The sequence below is a fragment of the Telmatherina bonti genome (genome assembly GCF_933228915.1).
Source record: "Telmatherina bonti genome assembly, chromosome: 20".
Taxonomy (NCBI): domain Eukaryota; kingdom Metazoa; phylum Chordata; class Actinopteri; order Atheriniformes; family Telmatherinidae; genus Telmatherina; species Telmatherina bonti.
In genome coordinates this window covers 6,704,428-6,720,477 of record NC_136618.1, presented here as the reverse complement: position 1 = coordinate 6,720,477, position 16,050 = coordinate 6,704,428, and the positions used below count along the sequence as shown (strand labels likewise).

The following is a 16,050-nucleotide window of genomic DNA, read 5'->3' as shown; positions in this document are numbered from 1 at the left end:
TGTGTGCTTTTGAGCCCAGTAAGGCCTGAGCTGATCTAAAAGAAGAAACAGGAAAAAAAAGCTATCTGCTGGATTATCTGCATGACTCCACAGCGCCATGAAAATTTAAAGAACCCTGCTATGAACTCTGTGTCCTGCCTGCCTTCCAGCTCCTCGGGGAAGCAGGGAAAGGGAGTGCTGCTTCTTCTGCAGCGCCTGTCCAGCCAGGTGTACTTCAGAGGTGTGACTCGCCTGCTGCTTGCCTGGACATCTCCCGCCTCAGCACACTCTGCTGGCCAGCACGCCTGCAGCCCCCCTGTGCTAATGCACTATCGATCCAGCAGAGGCAACAGGAGCCGACGCAGTATTTTCCTCCCATGACTTGTTTTTATTCACCACACAGCGACGCCTGACAGGTGTGGAGCCACATAAAGCCGGTGTCCAGTCAAAACAGGCTCCCCGGCGGACGTGAGGAAATGCTGCTCTGCCTTATTCTGCCTGTTCCTTCAGGTCAATGAGCAGAGGCGGCGTAGGAAATGTTTCACATTAAAGAGGTGACAGCAGAGTCTCACATTCTCGTCTCTCAGAGAGACACGGCGCTCTTCATCAACACAAATCATGGAAATGAAACATCCCCGCTTCCAGGGCAGGGCCTACAAATGAGCCGCGGAAACGCTCCGAGGAATCAAAGGTCAGCTCCGCAGAGATCCCGTCTTCAGAGACGTGAACTTCAGAGAATCCACTTGAAGAGGGACAGTGATTAACACTTCAACCTCATCACCTCCAGTCCCACAGCAGAGCATAGAGATGTTCAGCGGGCTGAAAGCAGCCACATAAGATTCTTTCAGTTTCTAAGCTGCTGATGGGCCAGAGCAGCTTTCATCTCATCTGCTCCCTGCGCCGGAGCAGCCAGAGGAGAAAACTTCAAGAAGTGTTTCGCTTGCTGAGTTCAAAGCCTAATCTGAGGCGATGGAAGCGAAGCTTTGAAGGCTGCGTTGCCTCGCTCGCCACTCCTACACCTGCTGATTTATAAGATGAATGGATTTGAGAGGGCTGCTATAAGGCAATATTTGATGTGTGTGAGTGAGGAGACGCCGGCTGGTCCAAACCGGTTTTACTCAACCCTGTGTCCAGGAGGCGCCGGCTGGTCCAAACCGGTTTTACTCAACCCTGTGTCCAGGAGGCGCCGGCTGGTCCAAACCGGTTTTACTCAACCCTGTGTCCAGGAGGCGCCGGCTGGTCCAAACCGGTTTTACTCAACCCTGTGTCCAGGAGACGCCGGCTGGTCCAAACCGGTTTTACTCAACCCTGTGTCCAGGAGACGCCGGCTGGTCAAAACCGGTTTTACTCAACCCTGTGTCCAGGAGACGCCGGCTGGTCCAAACCGGTTTTACTCAACCCTGTGTCCAGGAGACGCCGGCTGGTCCAAACCGGTTTTACTCAACCCTGTGTCCAGGAGACGCCGGCTGGTCCAAACCGGTTTTACTCAACCCTGTGTCCAGGAGGCGCCGGCTGGTCCAAACCGGTTTTACTCAACCCTGTGTCCAGGAGGCGCCGGCTGGTCCAAACCGGTTTTACTCAACCCTGTGTCCAGGAGGCGCCGGCTGGTCCAAACCGGTTTTACTCAACCCTGTGTCCAGGAGACGCCGGCTGGTCCAAACCGGTTTTACTCAACCCTGTGTCCAGGAGGCGCCGGCTGGTCCAAACCGGTTTTACTCAACCCTGTGTCCAGGAGGCGCCGGCTGGTCCAAACCGGTTTTACTCAACCCTGTGTCCAGGAGGCGCCGGCTGGTCCAAACCGGTTTTACTCAACCCTGTGTCCAGGAGGCGCCGGCTGGTCCAAACCGGTTTTACTCAACCCTGTGTCCAGGAGACGCCGGCTGGTCAAAACCGGTTTTACTCAACCCTGTGTCCAGGAGACGCCGGCTGGTCCAAACCGGTTTTACTCAACCCTGTGTCCAGGAGACGCCGGCTGGTCCAAACCGGTTTTACTCAACCCTGTGTCCAGGAGACGCCGGCTGGTCCAAACCGGTTTTACTATACCCTGTGTCCAGGAGGCGCCGGCTGGTCCAAACCGGTTTTACTCAACCCTGTGTCCAGGAGGCGCCGGCTGGTCCAAACCGGTTTTACTCAACCCTGTGTCCAGGAGGCGCCGGCTGGTCCAAACCGGTTTTACTCAACCCTGTGTCCAGGAGGCGCCGGCTGGTCCAAACCGGTTTTACTCAACCCTGTGTCCAGGAGACGCCGGCTGGTCCAAACCGGTTTTACTCAACCCTGTGTCCAGGAGACGCCGGCTGGTCCAAACCGGTTTTACTCAACCCTGTGTCCAGGAGACGCCGGCTGGTCCAAACCGGTTTTACTCAACCCTGTGTCCAGGAGACGCCGGCTGGTCCAAACCGGTTTTACTCAACCCTGTGTCCAGGAGGCGCCGGCTGGTCCAAACCGGTTTTACTCAACCCTGTGTCCAGGAGGCGCCGGCTGGTCCAAACCGGTTTTACTCAACCCTGTGTCCATGAGACGCCGGCTGGTCAAAACCGGTTTTACTCAACCCTGTGTCCAGGAGACGCCGGCTGGTCCAAACCGGTTTTACTCAACCCTGTGTCCAGGAGACGCCGGCTGGTCCAAACCGGTTTTACTCAACCCTGTGTCCAGGAGACGCCGGCTGGTCCAAACCGGTTTTACTCAACCCTGTGTCCATGAGACGCCGGCTGGTCCAAACCGGTTTTACTCAACCCTGTGTCCAGGAGACGCCGGCTGGTCCAAACCGGTTTTACTCAACCCTGTGTCCAGGAGGCGCCGGCTGGTCCAAACCGGTTTTACTCAACCCTGTGTCCAGGAGGCGCCGGCTGGTCCAAACCGGTTTTACTCAACCCTGTGTCCAGGAGACGCCGGCTGGTCCAAACCGGTTTTACTCAACTCTGTGTCCAGGAGGCGCCGGCTGGTCCAAACCGGTTTTACTCAACCCTGTGTCCAGGAGGCGCCGGCTGGTCCAAACCGGTTTTACTCAACCCTGTGTCCAGGAGGCGCCGGCTGGTCCAAACCGGTTTTACTCAACCCTGTGTCCAGGAGGCGCCGGCTGGTCCACACCGGTTTTACTCAACCCTGTGTCCAGGAGGCGCCGGCTGGTCCAAACCGGTTTTACTCAACCCTGTGTCCAGGAGGCGCCGGCTGGTCCACACCGGTTTTACTCAACCCTGTGTCCAGGAGGCGCCGGCTGGTCCAAACCGGTTTTACTCAACCCTGTGTCCAGGAGACGCCGGCTGGTCCAAACCGGTTTTACTCAACCCTGTGTCCAGGAGACGCCGGCTGGTCCAAACCGGTTTTACTCAACCCTGTGTCCAGGAGACGCCGGCTGGTCCAAACCGGTTTTACTCAACCCTGTGTCCAGGAGGCGCCGGCTGGTCCACACCGGTTTTACTCAACCCTGTGTCCAGGAGACGCCGGCTGGTCCAAACCGGTTTTACTCAACCCTGTGTCCAGGAGACGCCGGCTGGTCCAAACCGGTTTTACTCAACCCTGTGTCCAGGAGACGCCGGCTGGTCCAAACCGGTTTTACTCAACCCTGTGTCCAGGAGGCGCCGGCTGGTCCACACCGGTTTTACTCAACCCTGTGTCCAGGAGGCGCCGGCTGGTCCAAACCGGTTTTACTCAACCCTGTGTCCAGGAGGCGCCGGCTGGTCCAAACCGGTTTTACTCAACCCTGTGTCCAGGAGGCGCCGGCTGGTCCAAACCGGTTTTACTCAACCCTGTGTCCAGGAGACGCCGGCTGGTCCAAACCGGTTTTACTCAACCCTGTGTCCAGGAGACGCCGGCTGGTCCAAACCGGTTTTACTCAACCCTGTGTCCAGGAGACGCCGGCTGGTCCACACCGGTTTTACTCAACCCTGTGTCCAGGAGGCGCCGGCTGGTCCAAACCGGTTTTACTCAACCCTGTGTCCAGGAGGCGCCGGCTGGTCCACACCGGTTTTACTCAACCCTGTGTCCAGGAGGCGCCGGCTGGTCCAAACCGGTTTTACTCAACCCTGTGTCCAGGAGACGCCGGCTGGTCCACACCGGTTTTACTCAACCCTGTGTCCAGGAGACGCCGGCTGGTCCACACCGGTTTTACTCAACCCTGTGTCCAGGAGACGCCGGCTGGTCCACACCGGTTTTACTCAACCCTGTGTCCAGGAGACGCCGGCTGGTCCAAACCGGTTTTACTCAACCCTGTGTCCAGGAGGCGCCGGCTGGTCCACACCGGTTTTACTCAACCCTGTGTCCAGGAGGCGCCGGCTGGTCCAAACCGGTTTTACTCAACCCTGTGTCCAGGAGGCGCCGGCTGGTCCACACCGGTTTTACTCAACCCTGTGTCCAGGAGGCGCCGGCTGGTCCAAACCGGTTTTACTCAACCCTGTGTCCAGGAGACGCTGGCTGGTCCACACCGGTTTTACTCAACCCTGTGTCCAGGAGGCGCCGGCTGGTCCAAACCGGTTTTACTCAACCCTGTGTCCAGGAGGCGCCGGCTGGTCCACACCGGTTTTACTCAACCCTGTGTCCAGGAGGCGCCGGCTGGTCCAAACCGGTTTTACTCAACCCTGTGTCCAGGAGACGCCGGCTGGTCCACACCGGTTTTACTCAACCCTGTGTCCAGGAGGCGCCGGCTGGTCCACACCGGTTTTACTCAACCCTGTGTCCAGGAGGCGCCGGCTGGTCCACACCGGTTTTACTCAACCCTGTGTCCAGGAGGCGCCGGCTGGTCCAAACCGGTTTTACTCAACCCTGTGTCCAGGAGACGCCGGCTGGTCCAAACCGGTTTTACTCAACCCTGTGTCCATGAGACGCTGGCTGGTCCACACCGGTTTTACTCAACCCTGTGTCCAGGAGGCGCCGGCTGGTCCACACCGGTTTTACTCAACCCTGTGTCCAGGAGGCGCCGGCTGGTCCACACCGGTTTTACTCAACCCTGTGTCCAGGAGGCGCCGGCTGGTCCACACCGGTTTTACTCAACCCTGTGTCCAGGAGGCGCCGGCTGGTCCACACCGGTTTTACTCAACCCTGTGTCCAGGAGGCGCCGGCTGGTCCAAACCGGTTTTACTCAACCCTGTGTCCAGGAGGCGCCGGCTGGTCCACACCGGTTTTACTCAACCCTGTGTCCAGGAGGCGCCGGCTGGTCCAAACCGGTTTTACTCAACCCTGTGTCCAGGAGGCGCCGGCTGGTCCAAACCGGTTTTACTCAACCCTGTGTCCAGGAGGCGCCGGCTGGTCCACACCGGTTTTACTCAACCCTGTGTCCAGGAGGCGCCGGCTGGTCCACACCGGTTTTACTCAACCCTGTGTCCAGGAGACGCCGGCTGGTCCAAACCGGTTTTACTCAACCCTGTGTCCAGGAGGCGCCGGCTGGTCCACACCGGTTTTACTCAACCCTGTGTCCAGGAGGCGCCGGCTGGTCCACACCGGTTTTACTCAACCCTGTGTCCAGGAGGCGCCAGCTGGTCCAAACCGGTTTTACTCAACCCTGTGTCCAGGAGGCGCCGGCTGGTCCACACCGGTTTTACTCAACCCTGTGTCCAGGAGGCGCCGGCTGGTCCACACCGGTTTTACTCAACCCTGTGTCCAGGAGGCGCCGGCTGGTCCACACCGGTTTTACTCAACCCTGTGTCCAGGAGGCGCCGGCTGGTCCACACCGGTTTTACTCAACCCTGTGTCCAGGAGGCGCCAGCTGGTCCAAACCGGTTTTACTCAACCCTGTGTCCAGGAGGCGCCGGCTGGTCCACACCAGTTCAGCTGAACAGATGTACCATTTTGTTTTTACTCTTTTTACTGGGAAACAGAAGGAAACGTATTGAGGAAATTCCTTTTCGAGTCATTTCCTGCAAGACGGGACTGTCAAACAAAAATCGTCTACATCACACCCCAGATTAGACCCTGAACTCCCAGATGTATGGACTCTGACAAGTCTCTGCACACAATGCAGCCTGGGACTGACTGTTGGGAACAGGAAGTGTTTGGCCCGGAACGATGAGCAAGCATGATGTACACCATGAGTCTGAGACCTCAGCTGAAAGTCGAGTCATCTTATTGTTGTATTATCTCTGGTAAAGCAGAAGATCTGTCTTGTCCTCTACATACAGAGATTCCTTCTGTTTCTCTGAATCTTCCACATGTTCACAGTTCTGTGTCTGGTTTTAATGTTGTGCTGCCTGATGAACCAAAGATCACCAGCATCCAGTTATGTCCAATGCATACAGAGATTCCTTCTAATTCTCTGTATCTTATAATTATATGCTGTAAAGAGTGGGTTCTTTAAAGTCATCATCTAAGAGACTCTGCCTCACTGACATGCTCTGTTTATACCCAGCGATGCCACTGATTGGTTACTAATTAACCTAATTAGTTACTTATGATTAGTATTAGTTACATTTCCAGCTGCTGCGGCTTCTTACAGATGTGTTGCCGCATCAGACTCACATCAGCTCATATTTTTAAATGAAAAGGTAAAATGACTCCGTTTCAGCATCAGGTATGTTGTTTATCTTCTAAAGGGAATAAAATATGACTTGTTGAGGTTTATAAATCATCATATAAATCATTTATAGTAGAAAAGCAGATTAATTATCACCCAAACGGAGCATTGTGAGAACGCTGCGCGGAGTTTCACCGGCAACGCCAGCTGTGCGGCTCACCTCCAGGGAAGCCGTCCCAGATCTCCAGTCGGTCGTAGCGGCAAAACACACCAGTAGGGGGCGTCGTGTCAGGCTCCAGCTCAAAGCTCTCGAACTCCAAGATGATTTCTGACTTCCTCGGGGCGAAGATCATGAAAGTGCAGTCCAGGTTGTTGGGGTACTTCTCCGGGAATCCAGGCGACTTGATGACGCCGCTGTTGGAGGTGAAGTTCCTGGAGCATTCGGGACCTGAAGGAGAGGAGGAAGGTAGGAAAGGAAAGGAGACAGGAGGGAAGGAGGCAGTTAGATGCAAGTGGAACCAAAATAAAGGAATTAAACTGCATCTTTGTGTGCAGGGAAACATCTCTGAGGAGTCACTCGATGACTCTTCTTTTCACAAGAAGCCACATCTGGACTTCTGAACATCTGGGCTGAGTCTGTAAACATCGGCCCAAGGCCTCAATCATCAGTGGAAGGATGATGAATAAACAGTTTGGTTCAGGTTGTAAAAACCTCTCTCTCACACACACACACACACACACAACCTCATCAGAAGGTCTCCGGAACATGTGTTCAAGCAACAGCTTCAGCTCGGGTGATGGAAAGCTAGCGCAATGACTGCGCATACATCACCACACACACTATTTCACTCCAAATATTTACGCACCCCCCCCTGGAGAGGCACCTTTCTGCTGATGAGGAGCACTAACACGTTACCGAGGTAGCTACCTCACATAGAAACATCACCCTCACAGCTGCAGATGATTTTTTAAGAGAATGTCAGAAGAGCACAGGAAGATTTGCAGGCTCAAGTGGCAATCCAAGCTCGGCTTGACACAAACACTCCCTGGCAGCATCAGAGAAACACTACTGTCATTCTGGGCAATTATTTGGAGCCATTAGAGGCAGAAATGTACCCAGGATAACATCATTTTCATGCTAGTCTGGCAGCTGGTGTGATGGGTGCAGATGGGCGCCGTCCAAGGCAAAATTGCAGGGAGTTTATCGCTAGATAGAGCCGGCGTGCTGCAGTCGTAGCGTAAATGAACGTGGCAAACAGCTTTTTCCAGCGTCTTGCTGGGGCCCTAATTGAAGACCATCAGGCCCACTTGAGCCTGTCCACCGTGGAGTGAGTGAGGGGATGGAGGAGCACATTGATTTTCTTTCTCCTCCAGCTGAAAGCCGCGACCTGAAGAAGCATTTTGACTGGAAGCAGTCGGCGTTGAGAGCAACAGATAAAGTGTGGCTTCTGAAAACAGTCGGGACTCTGAAATCTGCAGCTTCCCCTCGTGTTCACTGAGGAGATGGAGATTTTGTGGAGAGACGAGAGGTTTGCTGCTTCTGCCGCGTAGCCAACCGTTTGGGGGGGCCTGGCGTGGAGCTGGTCCCCCAGATCAGTTTTCCCTACATGCACCCCTGCAGGGGTTCTTAAAGAGGCGCATAAGAAAGTAAGGGAGAGAATCCGTCTTTCTGACTAAACAGATGCAGCTGAGGTGAGTCAGGATTACTGCACACGTGTGGAAATGGACACGCATGTACATGTAAAATAACTTCTGGATCTGGAAAAGTTCCTCTGATCTTCATGTGGAATGCTGGATTTTTCACTTCTAGACATAAAATATTACATCCTCTCTGACCTGGAAGTCCAGACACACATGGACATGAGTAAATATATAAATGAGTAAATATGTCAAAAATATTAAATATGTTAAAAAAAAATTTAAAAAATATATTAATAAAAAAAAATCCATTGTGGTCTGAAAATTTTAATAAATGCATGAATATGTAAAACTGATCAAATATGTACATAATTTTTTAAAATTTTAAATGAGTTAAACAGATAAAAATATAATGTAATAAAATATCTAAAGTTAATAAATTTATTCAAGAAAATTTAAATTGCTTAATTTCTAAAAACCAAAAGTATCACTTTATATGTTAGTCATAAAATATATAACTAAAGATATATAAAAATAGAATAAATAAATTTTATAAATGTGGACTTTTTTATCCAGGTTTTCAATGATATTTTCTAAAATGACCGTTAAACATAAACATCTTTATGTTGTTATACTTCACGCTAAAATATGGAGAAATGTGACGTTTTAGGTTGTTGTGCTGTTTTACTGGTCCGACCCACTGGACACCAGATCACGCTGCATGCGGACCCTGAGCTAAGACACCTCTGGTTCTGGTTCTGGTTCTGGTTCTGGTCCTGCTTCTGGTTCTGCTTCTGGTCCTGCTTCTGGTTCTGGTTCAGGGGGAACTTGGCAGGGAAATGATTCTACAGGAGGTGAAACGATGTTCTGGATCAGCGGCTCCCAACCTGTTTTCCCTTCATGCAACATTCACAAACTAAAGTGAAGCTAATTAACAACAAAAAGCCTTTTTGTTTCCTCAGATGTCTCGTTCGGGAAACGGTGCAAAGTTTCAGGCTCTAAACAGTCCAGATCCACCTCAACTCGTCTCTGCATGGTCTTCATTTAACTGCCCTGGCTCTGAGCAGTCAAAGCCTCGGGGACCCCCGTGGTCTTCGGGGGACCCCATGTTGGAAGCACTGGCTGAGAACACCCCCCTCCATCAGCTCTCGTGTCTTTCTTATCTCAGCTCTGCAGTTGACCAGAACAGATGAGACATTTTGGAACAGTTAGCTGTAAAGAAAACAGCCCAACACGAGGACTTCCTCTTCATCAGCAGCAATGCAACCATGCGCCTGTTTGCACATGTAACAACTGATCAGAGCAAACCGCTCTCAGGAAACATAAAACCGGTTTGTCTTTGTTGTCTTCCCTCTCTTGGCCTTTCATGAATCACTCATCTTAGTTTACGGAAAACAAACCCATCCAGCTTTCTGTCCGTGTTTAACTGGGTTTTTTATGACTGAGGCCAAACCAAGGACAAACCTGCCTGTTGTATCGCTGTCTGCAAACGACAAGAACAAAAGGAAGCAGAGGAGAGAAAGCCGGCTCTGCTTGCTTCCACAGAGATAATCATCCAACTGATCTCTTTTATCCACTGAGTCCATGTAGGGGGACATTCCTCCCCATCTCTCACTGGTTTGTGCTCATATTTGCATCAGAGGGATTCACGGATATCTGTACATACAGCAGGTATGAGGAGGAACCGTCAATGACTTGTTCTCATGCAGGTCCTTCATCCGTCCCCAAACTCTCAGACCCATAGAAGGATTTCGTCAAAAAGAGCTCAGAACAAGGGATTAAAACTCTCTATACTTGCACCATTGATATATGCAGGCTATAAAAACATGAGTTTAAAAACAGCTTCTGCATTAATGAATGTTGTCATTTTACCTTCTGTATAACCTTCCTGTTTCCTTTAGTAACAACACATTGTTCCATTTAAATTCAGGAAACTGAAACCTGAAATGAAAGTTTAGACACATATTCCCAACTGGTTCTGACCTGATTTCTGTCTCATTCCTGTCTTAGTTTTCCAAGTTTAAGTCTGTTATAAAAGAAGAGTTGACGTTACACAGAGAAGGGTTGATATTGGTGATGGAAGGATTGACGTCATAAAAAGAAAGCTTGACGTTGGAGAGAGAAGGGTTTACGTTGGACATACAAGGGTTGATGTTGGAGACGGAAGGGTTGACGTTGGACAAAGAAGGGTTGACATTGGACAGAGAAGGGTTGACATTGGACAGAGAAGGAAGGGTTGATGTTGGACAGAGAAGGGTTGACATTGGAAACAGAAGGGTTGACGTTGGACAGAGAAGGGTTGACATTGGAAACAGAAGGGTTGACGTTGGACAGAGAAGGAAGGGTTGATGTTGGACAGAGAAGGAATGGTTGACATTAGACAGAGAGGGTTGACGTTAGACAGAGAAGGAAGGGTTGACATTAGACAGAGAGGGTTGACGTTAGACAGAGAAGGAAGGGTTGACATTGGACAGAGAAGGAAGGGTTGATGTTTGACAGAGAAGGGTTGACGGACAGAGAGGGGTTGACATTGGACAGAGAAGGAAGGGTTGACATTAGACAGAGAGGGTTGACGTTGGACAGAGTAGGAAGGGTTGACATTAGACAGAGAAGGAAGGGTTGACATTAGACAGAGAAGGAAGGGTTGACATTAGACAGAGAGGGTTGACGTTGGACAGAGAAGGAAGGGTTGACGTTGGAAAGAGAAGGAAGGGTTGACATTAGACAGAGAAGGAAGGGTTGACATTAGACAGAGAAGGAAGGGTTGACATTAGACAGAGAGGGTTGACGTTGGACAGAGAAGGAAGGGTTGACGTTGGAAAGAGAAGGAAGGGTTGACGTTAGACAGAGAAGGAAGGGTTGACATTAGACAGAGAGGGTTGACGCTGGACAGAGAGGGTTGACGTTGGACAGAGAAGGAAGGGTTGACGTTGGACAGAGAAGGGTTGATATTGGAGTCGGAAGGATTTGTAAAGCATAGGAGGTTTGACTGGAAGGAAGCAACAATGTTTATCTTCCTGGCAGGAAGTTTTGAGACAGAAGGAAAACTAACCTTGAACAGTTTCACTGCCGGACCTGAAACCTTCGATTAACTCTTGCTTATGCAGAGTCCTGCATCCTGCTCAGCGAGCTGTTGGTATTTATTCAACGAGCGTTAAAGTCTGAAGGATTTCTGAGGCATCTCCAGTGTTTTTGGGAGATTGAGCTCTGATGGCTCACCCACCACCTTCAATGTAACGGGCTCTCGCTATTTCCATCTCTTTAAATCTCTGACTGGTTCCACTTTTCTCTTTTTTCCAGCTAATCAGGTGAAGCTGGTTGGAGCCACGACGGCTGAAGTTGTTGTTGTTTTTGGCCTGCAGAGTAAAGCACCTTTGTTTATGTAGCGTGTTGTTCTGCCGCCGGCCATTAGACTGTTTCTGACCCTCCGTTTTGGCTCCATGCTTCACTGCCAGAAGGGTTAATTGCTGGTAAAAATTAACTCTTTCAGGGCTACATAAATAAATAATTAACCTGCGGCCTGTGGAGCACCAGTCTGGTGTTTCAGATGACGTTAACGTGCCTCCACATTGCAGATGGGGGAGAGAACTCTTCCCCCTCCCGGATCCTCTCAGGGGAACTAATTCTCTTAACTTTCCACGATGGCTGTGCATCTCCTCGCCAGCAGCTCTCTGCAGAACATGGACGCCACGAAGGTGTTTTCTCAGGTGTCGCAACACGTTGAGCTGCTTGGCGGCGCTGCCATCGCTGCAGCCTCACCCACCCCGGCGGGCTCTCTGCCAAGCCTGCATGTTGCTCCGTGCAAACGGCGGCGCCGGTAGGAGAAAATGCGTGTCGGCCTTGTGCACGTGCATGCACCGTGTCAGACCACGGGATGATGATTTCTGTTTCCTGCTAAAGCACAGGATGAAAACCCAACGTCAACAACATTTTAGCTGCTTTTGCTCCTATTTGCTCCAGATTCTACACACCGTCTTATCTTTGTTTTGATGTGAAAGTGCTCCAAACAAACAAAAGCAAACATCTTGTTAATCTGCTCCCTTCAGCTCAAACCCTTCTCGCTCCTCTCCATCTTGTCTCTCTCGCCAGACTCAGCCAGTGGAGCGAAGCTGCCAATTTGCAGGCTGTAAAATAAATAGCCCATGCTAATTAAGATGGCTGGATGGGACTGAGCGGCAGAGAGGGGTAGAAACTGATGTGGAAGCAGCCAAAGTGAGCCGCAAAACAACCTGTTCTCTTCCAATTAGACACTTTGTCGGCCGCAGCCGATAAAAGCCAGAGCTGCGAACGTCAGCAGCTGCGAGTGTGTGTGTGTGTGTGTGTGTGTGTGTGGATCAACCTGCACATATAAACATACTTCTGCAAAGTTGGCACATGATCCCAGAGGGAGGGGTGTGTTTACATGTGTGTGCTGAGTTTGTTTATCTATCTTACGCGTGACCTTTTTTTGCATTAAGCCCTGATGTTCCCTTGCAGTGATCCGAGTCTATAATCATGGTAATAAACAGCTGGCGTTCTTTGCATTTCCATTCCTACTGCTAGTCTTCGTTATCACAGCATCTGTGTGTCATCATTACCGTTACATGTGTTAGCCAACACAATGTTTTCCCTGCTAATACCCTGTTTGTTGATAAGCCGAGCTAATCAGCTAGCTCGGTATCTCGCTTTCTGCTTCTGTCTCGCGCTCCAACAAACAGAGCTGCTAATTGATCTCAGAGCTCCGTTCTTGGCGGGAACCAGAGCAGAAGTAGTCAAAACAGAGTAAATTCAAAGCATAACTAAGATCTGGATCCTCCACAGCAGGAACAGCCCACCCAGGGGTGCTAGCCCCCCTTACAATCAATCAATCAAACTTTATTTGTAGAGAACTTTCACATACCTCAAAGTAACCAAAGTACTTTACAGGTAAAATAAAAAAAAAAAATCAACATTAAAACCACTAAAATAAAATAAGACAGAAAAGACCCGGTACTCCTGCTCTCCAACATAAAAAGATGAGTTTTCATTAGAGATTTAAAACCACTTAAAGTCCCAGCAGACCTCACTGAAAGGAGACTGGTCCAGAGTCTGGAGGTTCCTGCTGAGAAGACTCTGTCTCCTCTAAAAAACTCATCTTTAAATCTGCACAAAATGTCGTCAAGCTCCAACAGCAAAAACTAAAATCTGAGAGTAAATATCTTAGATGAAGGTCACATTGTTTTCTGCTAAGATATTCTCTTACTAAGTAGTTTTTTCCTGAGTATTTAACTAATTTGAGGTGTTTTTGTCCTGAATTACCTCAATAAGAAGCTTCTTACTGAGATTTTATAAGCAGTGAAGGAATACCAGTGGAGTTATGAGGTTTTTTTTGTGTAAAATCAAGTCAAATTTTCTTGTTTTATTATTTTATTATCCACTTTTGTACTTTGTTTTGCAGTGAAGCCATCTTTACAGCTTATTACTTGCTGGATGTGAGTTTCAGCTGCTAACCCCCCACGGCTCATTTAGCATCCGTCCCGGCTAGCAGACGATACTGGGAAACGACAAGGCTAATTGTGGAAAGAATGCAGCAGACTTAACCGGCTAATCAAGCGGGGGGGGGGGGGGGGGGGGGGGGGGGGGGGGGGGGCGTGCATGGCGGGGTGGAGTGACGCTTTGATCTGCAAATGGACCCACAGTCCACCAGCTGCCCCGCCGTGGAAAGGACAAGCACAGAGCCGCACACACACGCCCAGATGAAAAGGAAGGAGGAACCTCGCCAGGCTATTCATCATGTCTCAGAGGTCACGGGGTGGGGGGGCCGGGGGGGGGGGTCCCATACACTGCTGCGAAGGTTAATTAATGAAAGTGGAGTCTGCAGCACCTGTCTGCCTGGCAGTCTCTCCAGACAGGATGTCCTTCTTCCAGTCCAAACAAAGGAAAGCAGCAAACTGCAGATAATTCTCCAAGTTCTGCAGATTTCTGATAAGATGGACACCCTGACAACGTCTACGCTCTCACATGGAACAATGTTCCGCCCATTCTTATTTTAGCCGAAGCTTCGCTTCACTAAACGGGCCGGATTCCCTTTCTCCCCGAGCAGGCGATGATGGCAGGTCGGAGGCTCGCTGTGGACCGCCATCTGACGATGAACCACCACTTCAAACAACATTTGTTCAATTGCTGCTTTGCAAATTACACCCTTGCTTATTGCGCAATAATTCACAGCAGATCCAAACAGCAACATTGTGGAGCATATGGGAGTGTGATTCATCGGCTCTGAGTGAAACATACTGCTCGCCATATTGCATTTGCATAATGTGATGCTTTGACGCCTCGACTGAAGCACAAACAAAGCATGAAATTAGACATAGAGACTCTGTTTGCTTCGTTATCGGAGTTCTTCCAGGAGACTAGACGTTCCAGAGTGCTGCGTGTTTATGTGTTAAACATGAGTAAAGACCTAAAACATGATGTAGATGATCCTGATTTCCCCACCTGTCTTAAAGATCTCGTATCGGATGGAGAAACCTGCTCCATGGGTCTCGTAGTCGGACACAAACTTGATGAAGAGCTCGTTTCCGGAGGAGACCACCGGAGAGGGGGCGATCTTCCCGCAGTACTTCCCCACCAGCTGCCCTCGTTCGTCCACGCCGTCTCGCACCTCCACGTAGTCATACCTGGAGGAACACGAGCAGAGGGAGGCGTGTCGGTCACATCACGCAGTTTATTTCATTCAGTCATTCTTTAAACAAAACAACAAACCTAAAAAAGCTGAAGAGGCGGAAAGGAGCAGAAAGGAGAAAAATATTACACAGAATGCCCCTTTTTATACAGAACCACTTCACCGAAACACACTAAATGTACAACTGTTGTGTTGCAGTTGTTGTAACTGTATTTTCTGTTGCTTTTTATTTTGCTGATACATCATAGAAAAGATTAGAGAATATAAAATGTTGAAATTGAATAAAAAAAAGAAGAATTGAAGTAAAACCGGGCTAAAATGGCCCAACTTTCCCACTAAATCTCTTTTCTTTGTACGTTATTTTTACTTGTTTTAAATCTTTTCTGAATATTTCAGGGAAAAATGGTTTTATTTTATAAAATACTGTGATGATTAATGAATTTGATGGATTTATGTCTGCTTATGAAACTTAGATTCTAAAAAGAATTTGTGTTGCATGAACAGCTCAGACACACCAGATTAAGTCTGTTTTATAACATAATTACATTTATTTAATGAAAGAAATCTTTGATTTGTGTGTAAATCTTAATTTTTCTGTTATTAATATGTGATTTTGCAGCCAAACCTGCAGTTTATAGCAGGAATTTAACAATAAACGGAGCAGAGACAGAAAAACGGCTTTTTGTTGCAGGTAAAGTCTGTAAATGTTCATTATATGAGCTGATTTTCCTGCCAGCCTGTTTATCTGGCTGCTGTTTCCTCCCTGCCTGCAGGATAAGAAGGGAAAACGGAGTCGGGGCCAGAACGTTATTATCGTTTGGCCCTTGGCTTTGACTGGTGTCCAGACCCAGAGACCATCACACCGCGTTCAGATGGAACGTCAGACCCTCGGACACTGAAAGCAACACACTGCATCAGCGCTGAGTTCAGGAGCGGAAGAGAGGGGCGGAGTTTTGGGAGTCATGGCACAAAGACGTGAAATCTGGGGTGCGAAACTTAAGCTGGGAGGAGGGAAATGGGAGTTCCTGGCCAGCGAGGATGGTCCAAGCGCCCTCCAGCGATCTGTGTGTGTGTTTTTCCACTCCAGTGAAGGATGGGTAAGGGTGACTTCTCCACGCTGGGCTCTGATTGTGAGTGACGCGCCGGGCGCTGCTCCAAAACACTTCACTTCAGGTTTCCAGCATTTTGGTCCTAATTGCCCATTATGGGAATTCCTGGTGAGTTTGCAGCTCGACGGGCTTCTGAAGACACGCTCATGACCTGCTGCACCGCTCCTCTCATCATGAATCAACTCCAGTGTGTAAATGTGCAGCTTCAACATGCAGCAGGTGTGTAACACACACACTCT

At 49.9% G+C, this 16,050-nt stretch overlaps 1 protein-coding gene across 2 annotated transcripts in view; it reads right to left on the bottom strand.

Moving 5' to 3' along the window:
- nrp1a (neuropilin 1a) overlaps positions 1 to 16,050 on the bottom strand; it is an 82,865-nt gene that overhangs the window by 46,942 nt on the left and 19,873 nt on the right. For both annotated transcript variants that reach the window (XM_079259481.1, XM_079259482.1), the window contains exons 4-5: positions 14,516 to 14,697; positions 6,642 to 6,869 (exon numbers count right to left, since the gene is read on the bottom strand). In XM_079259481.1, coding sequence (XP_079115607.1) covers positions 6,642 to 6,869; positions 14,516 to 14,697 — 410 coding nt within the window. The remainder of the gene's footprint in view (positions 1 to 6,641; positions 6,870 to 14,515; positions 14,698 to 16,050) is intronic.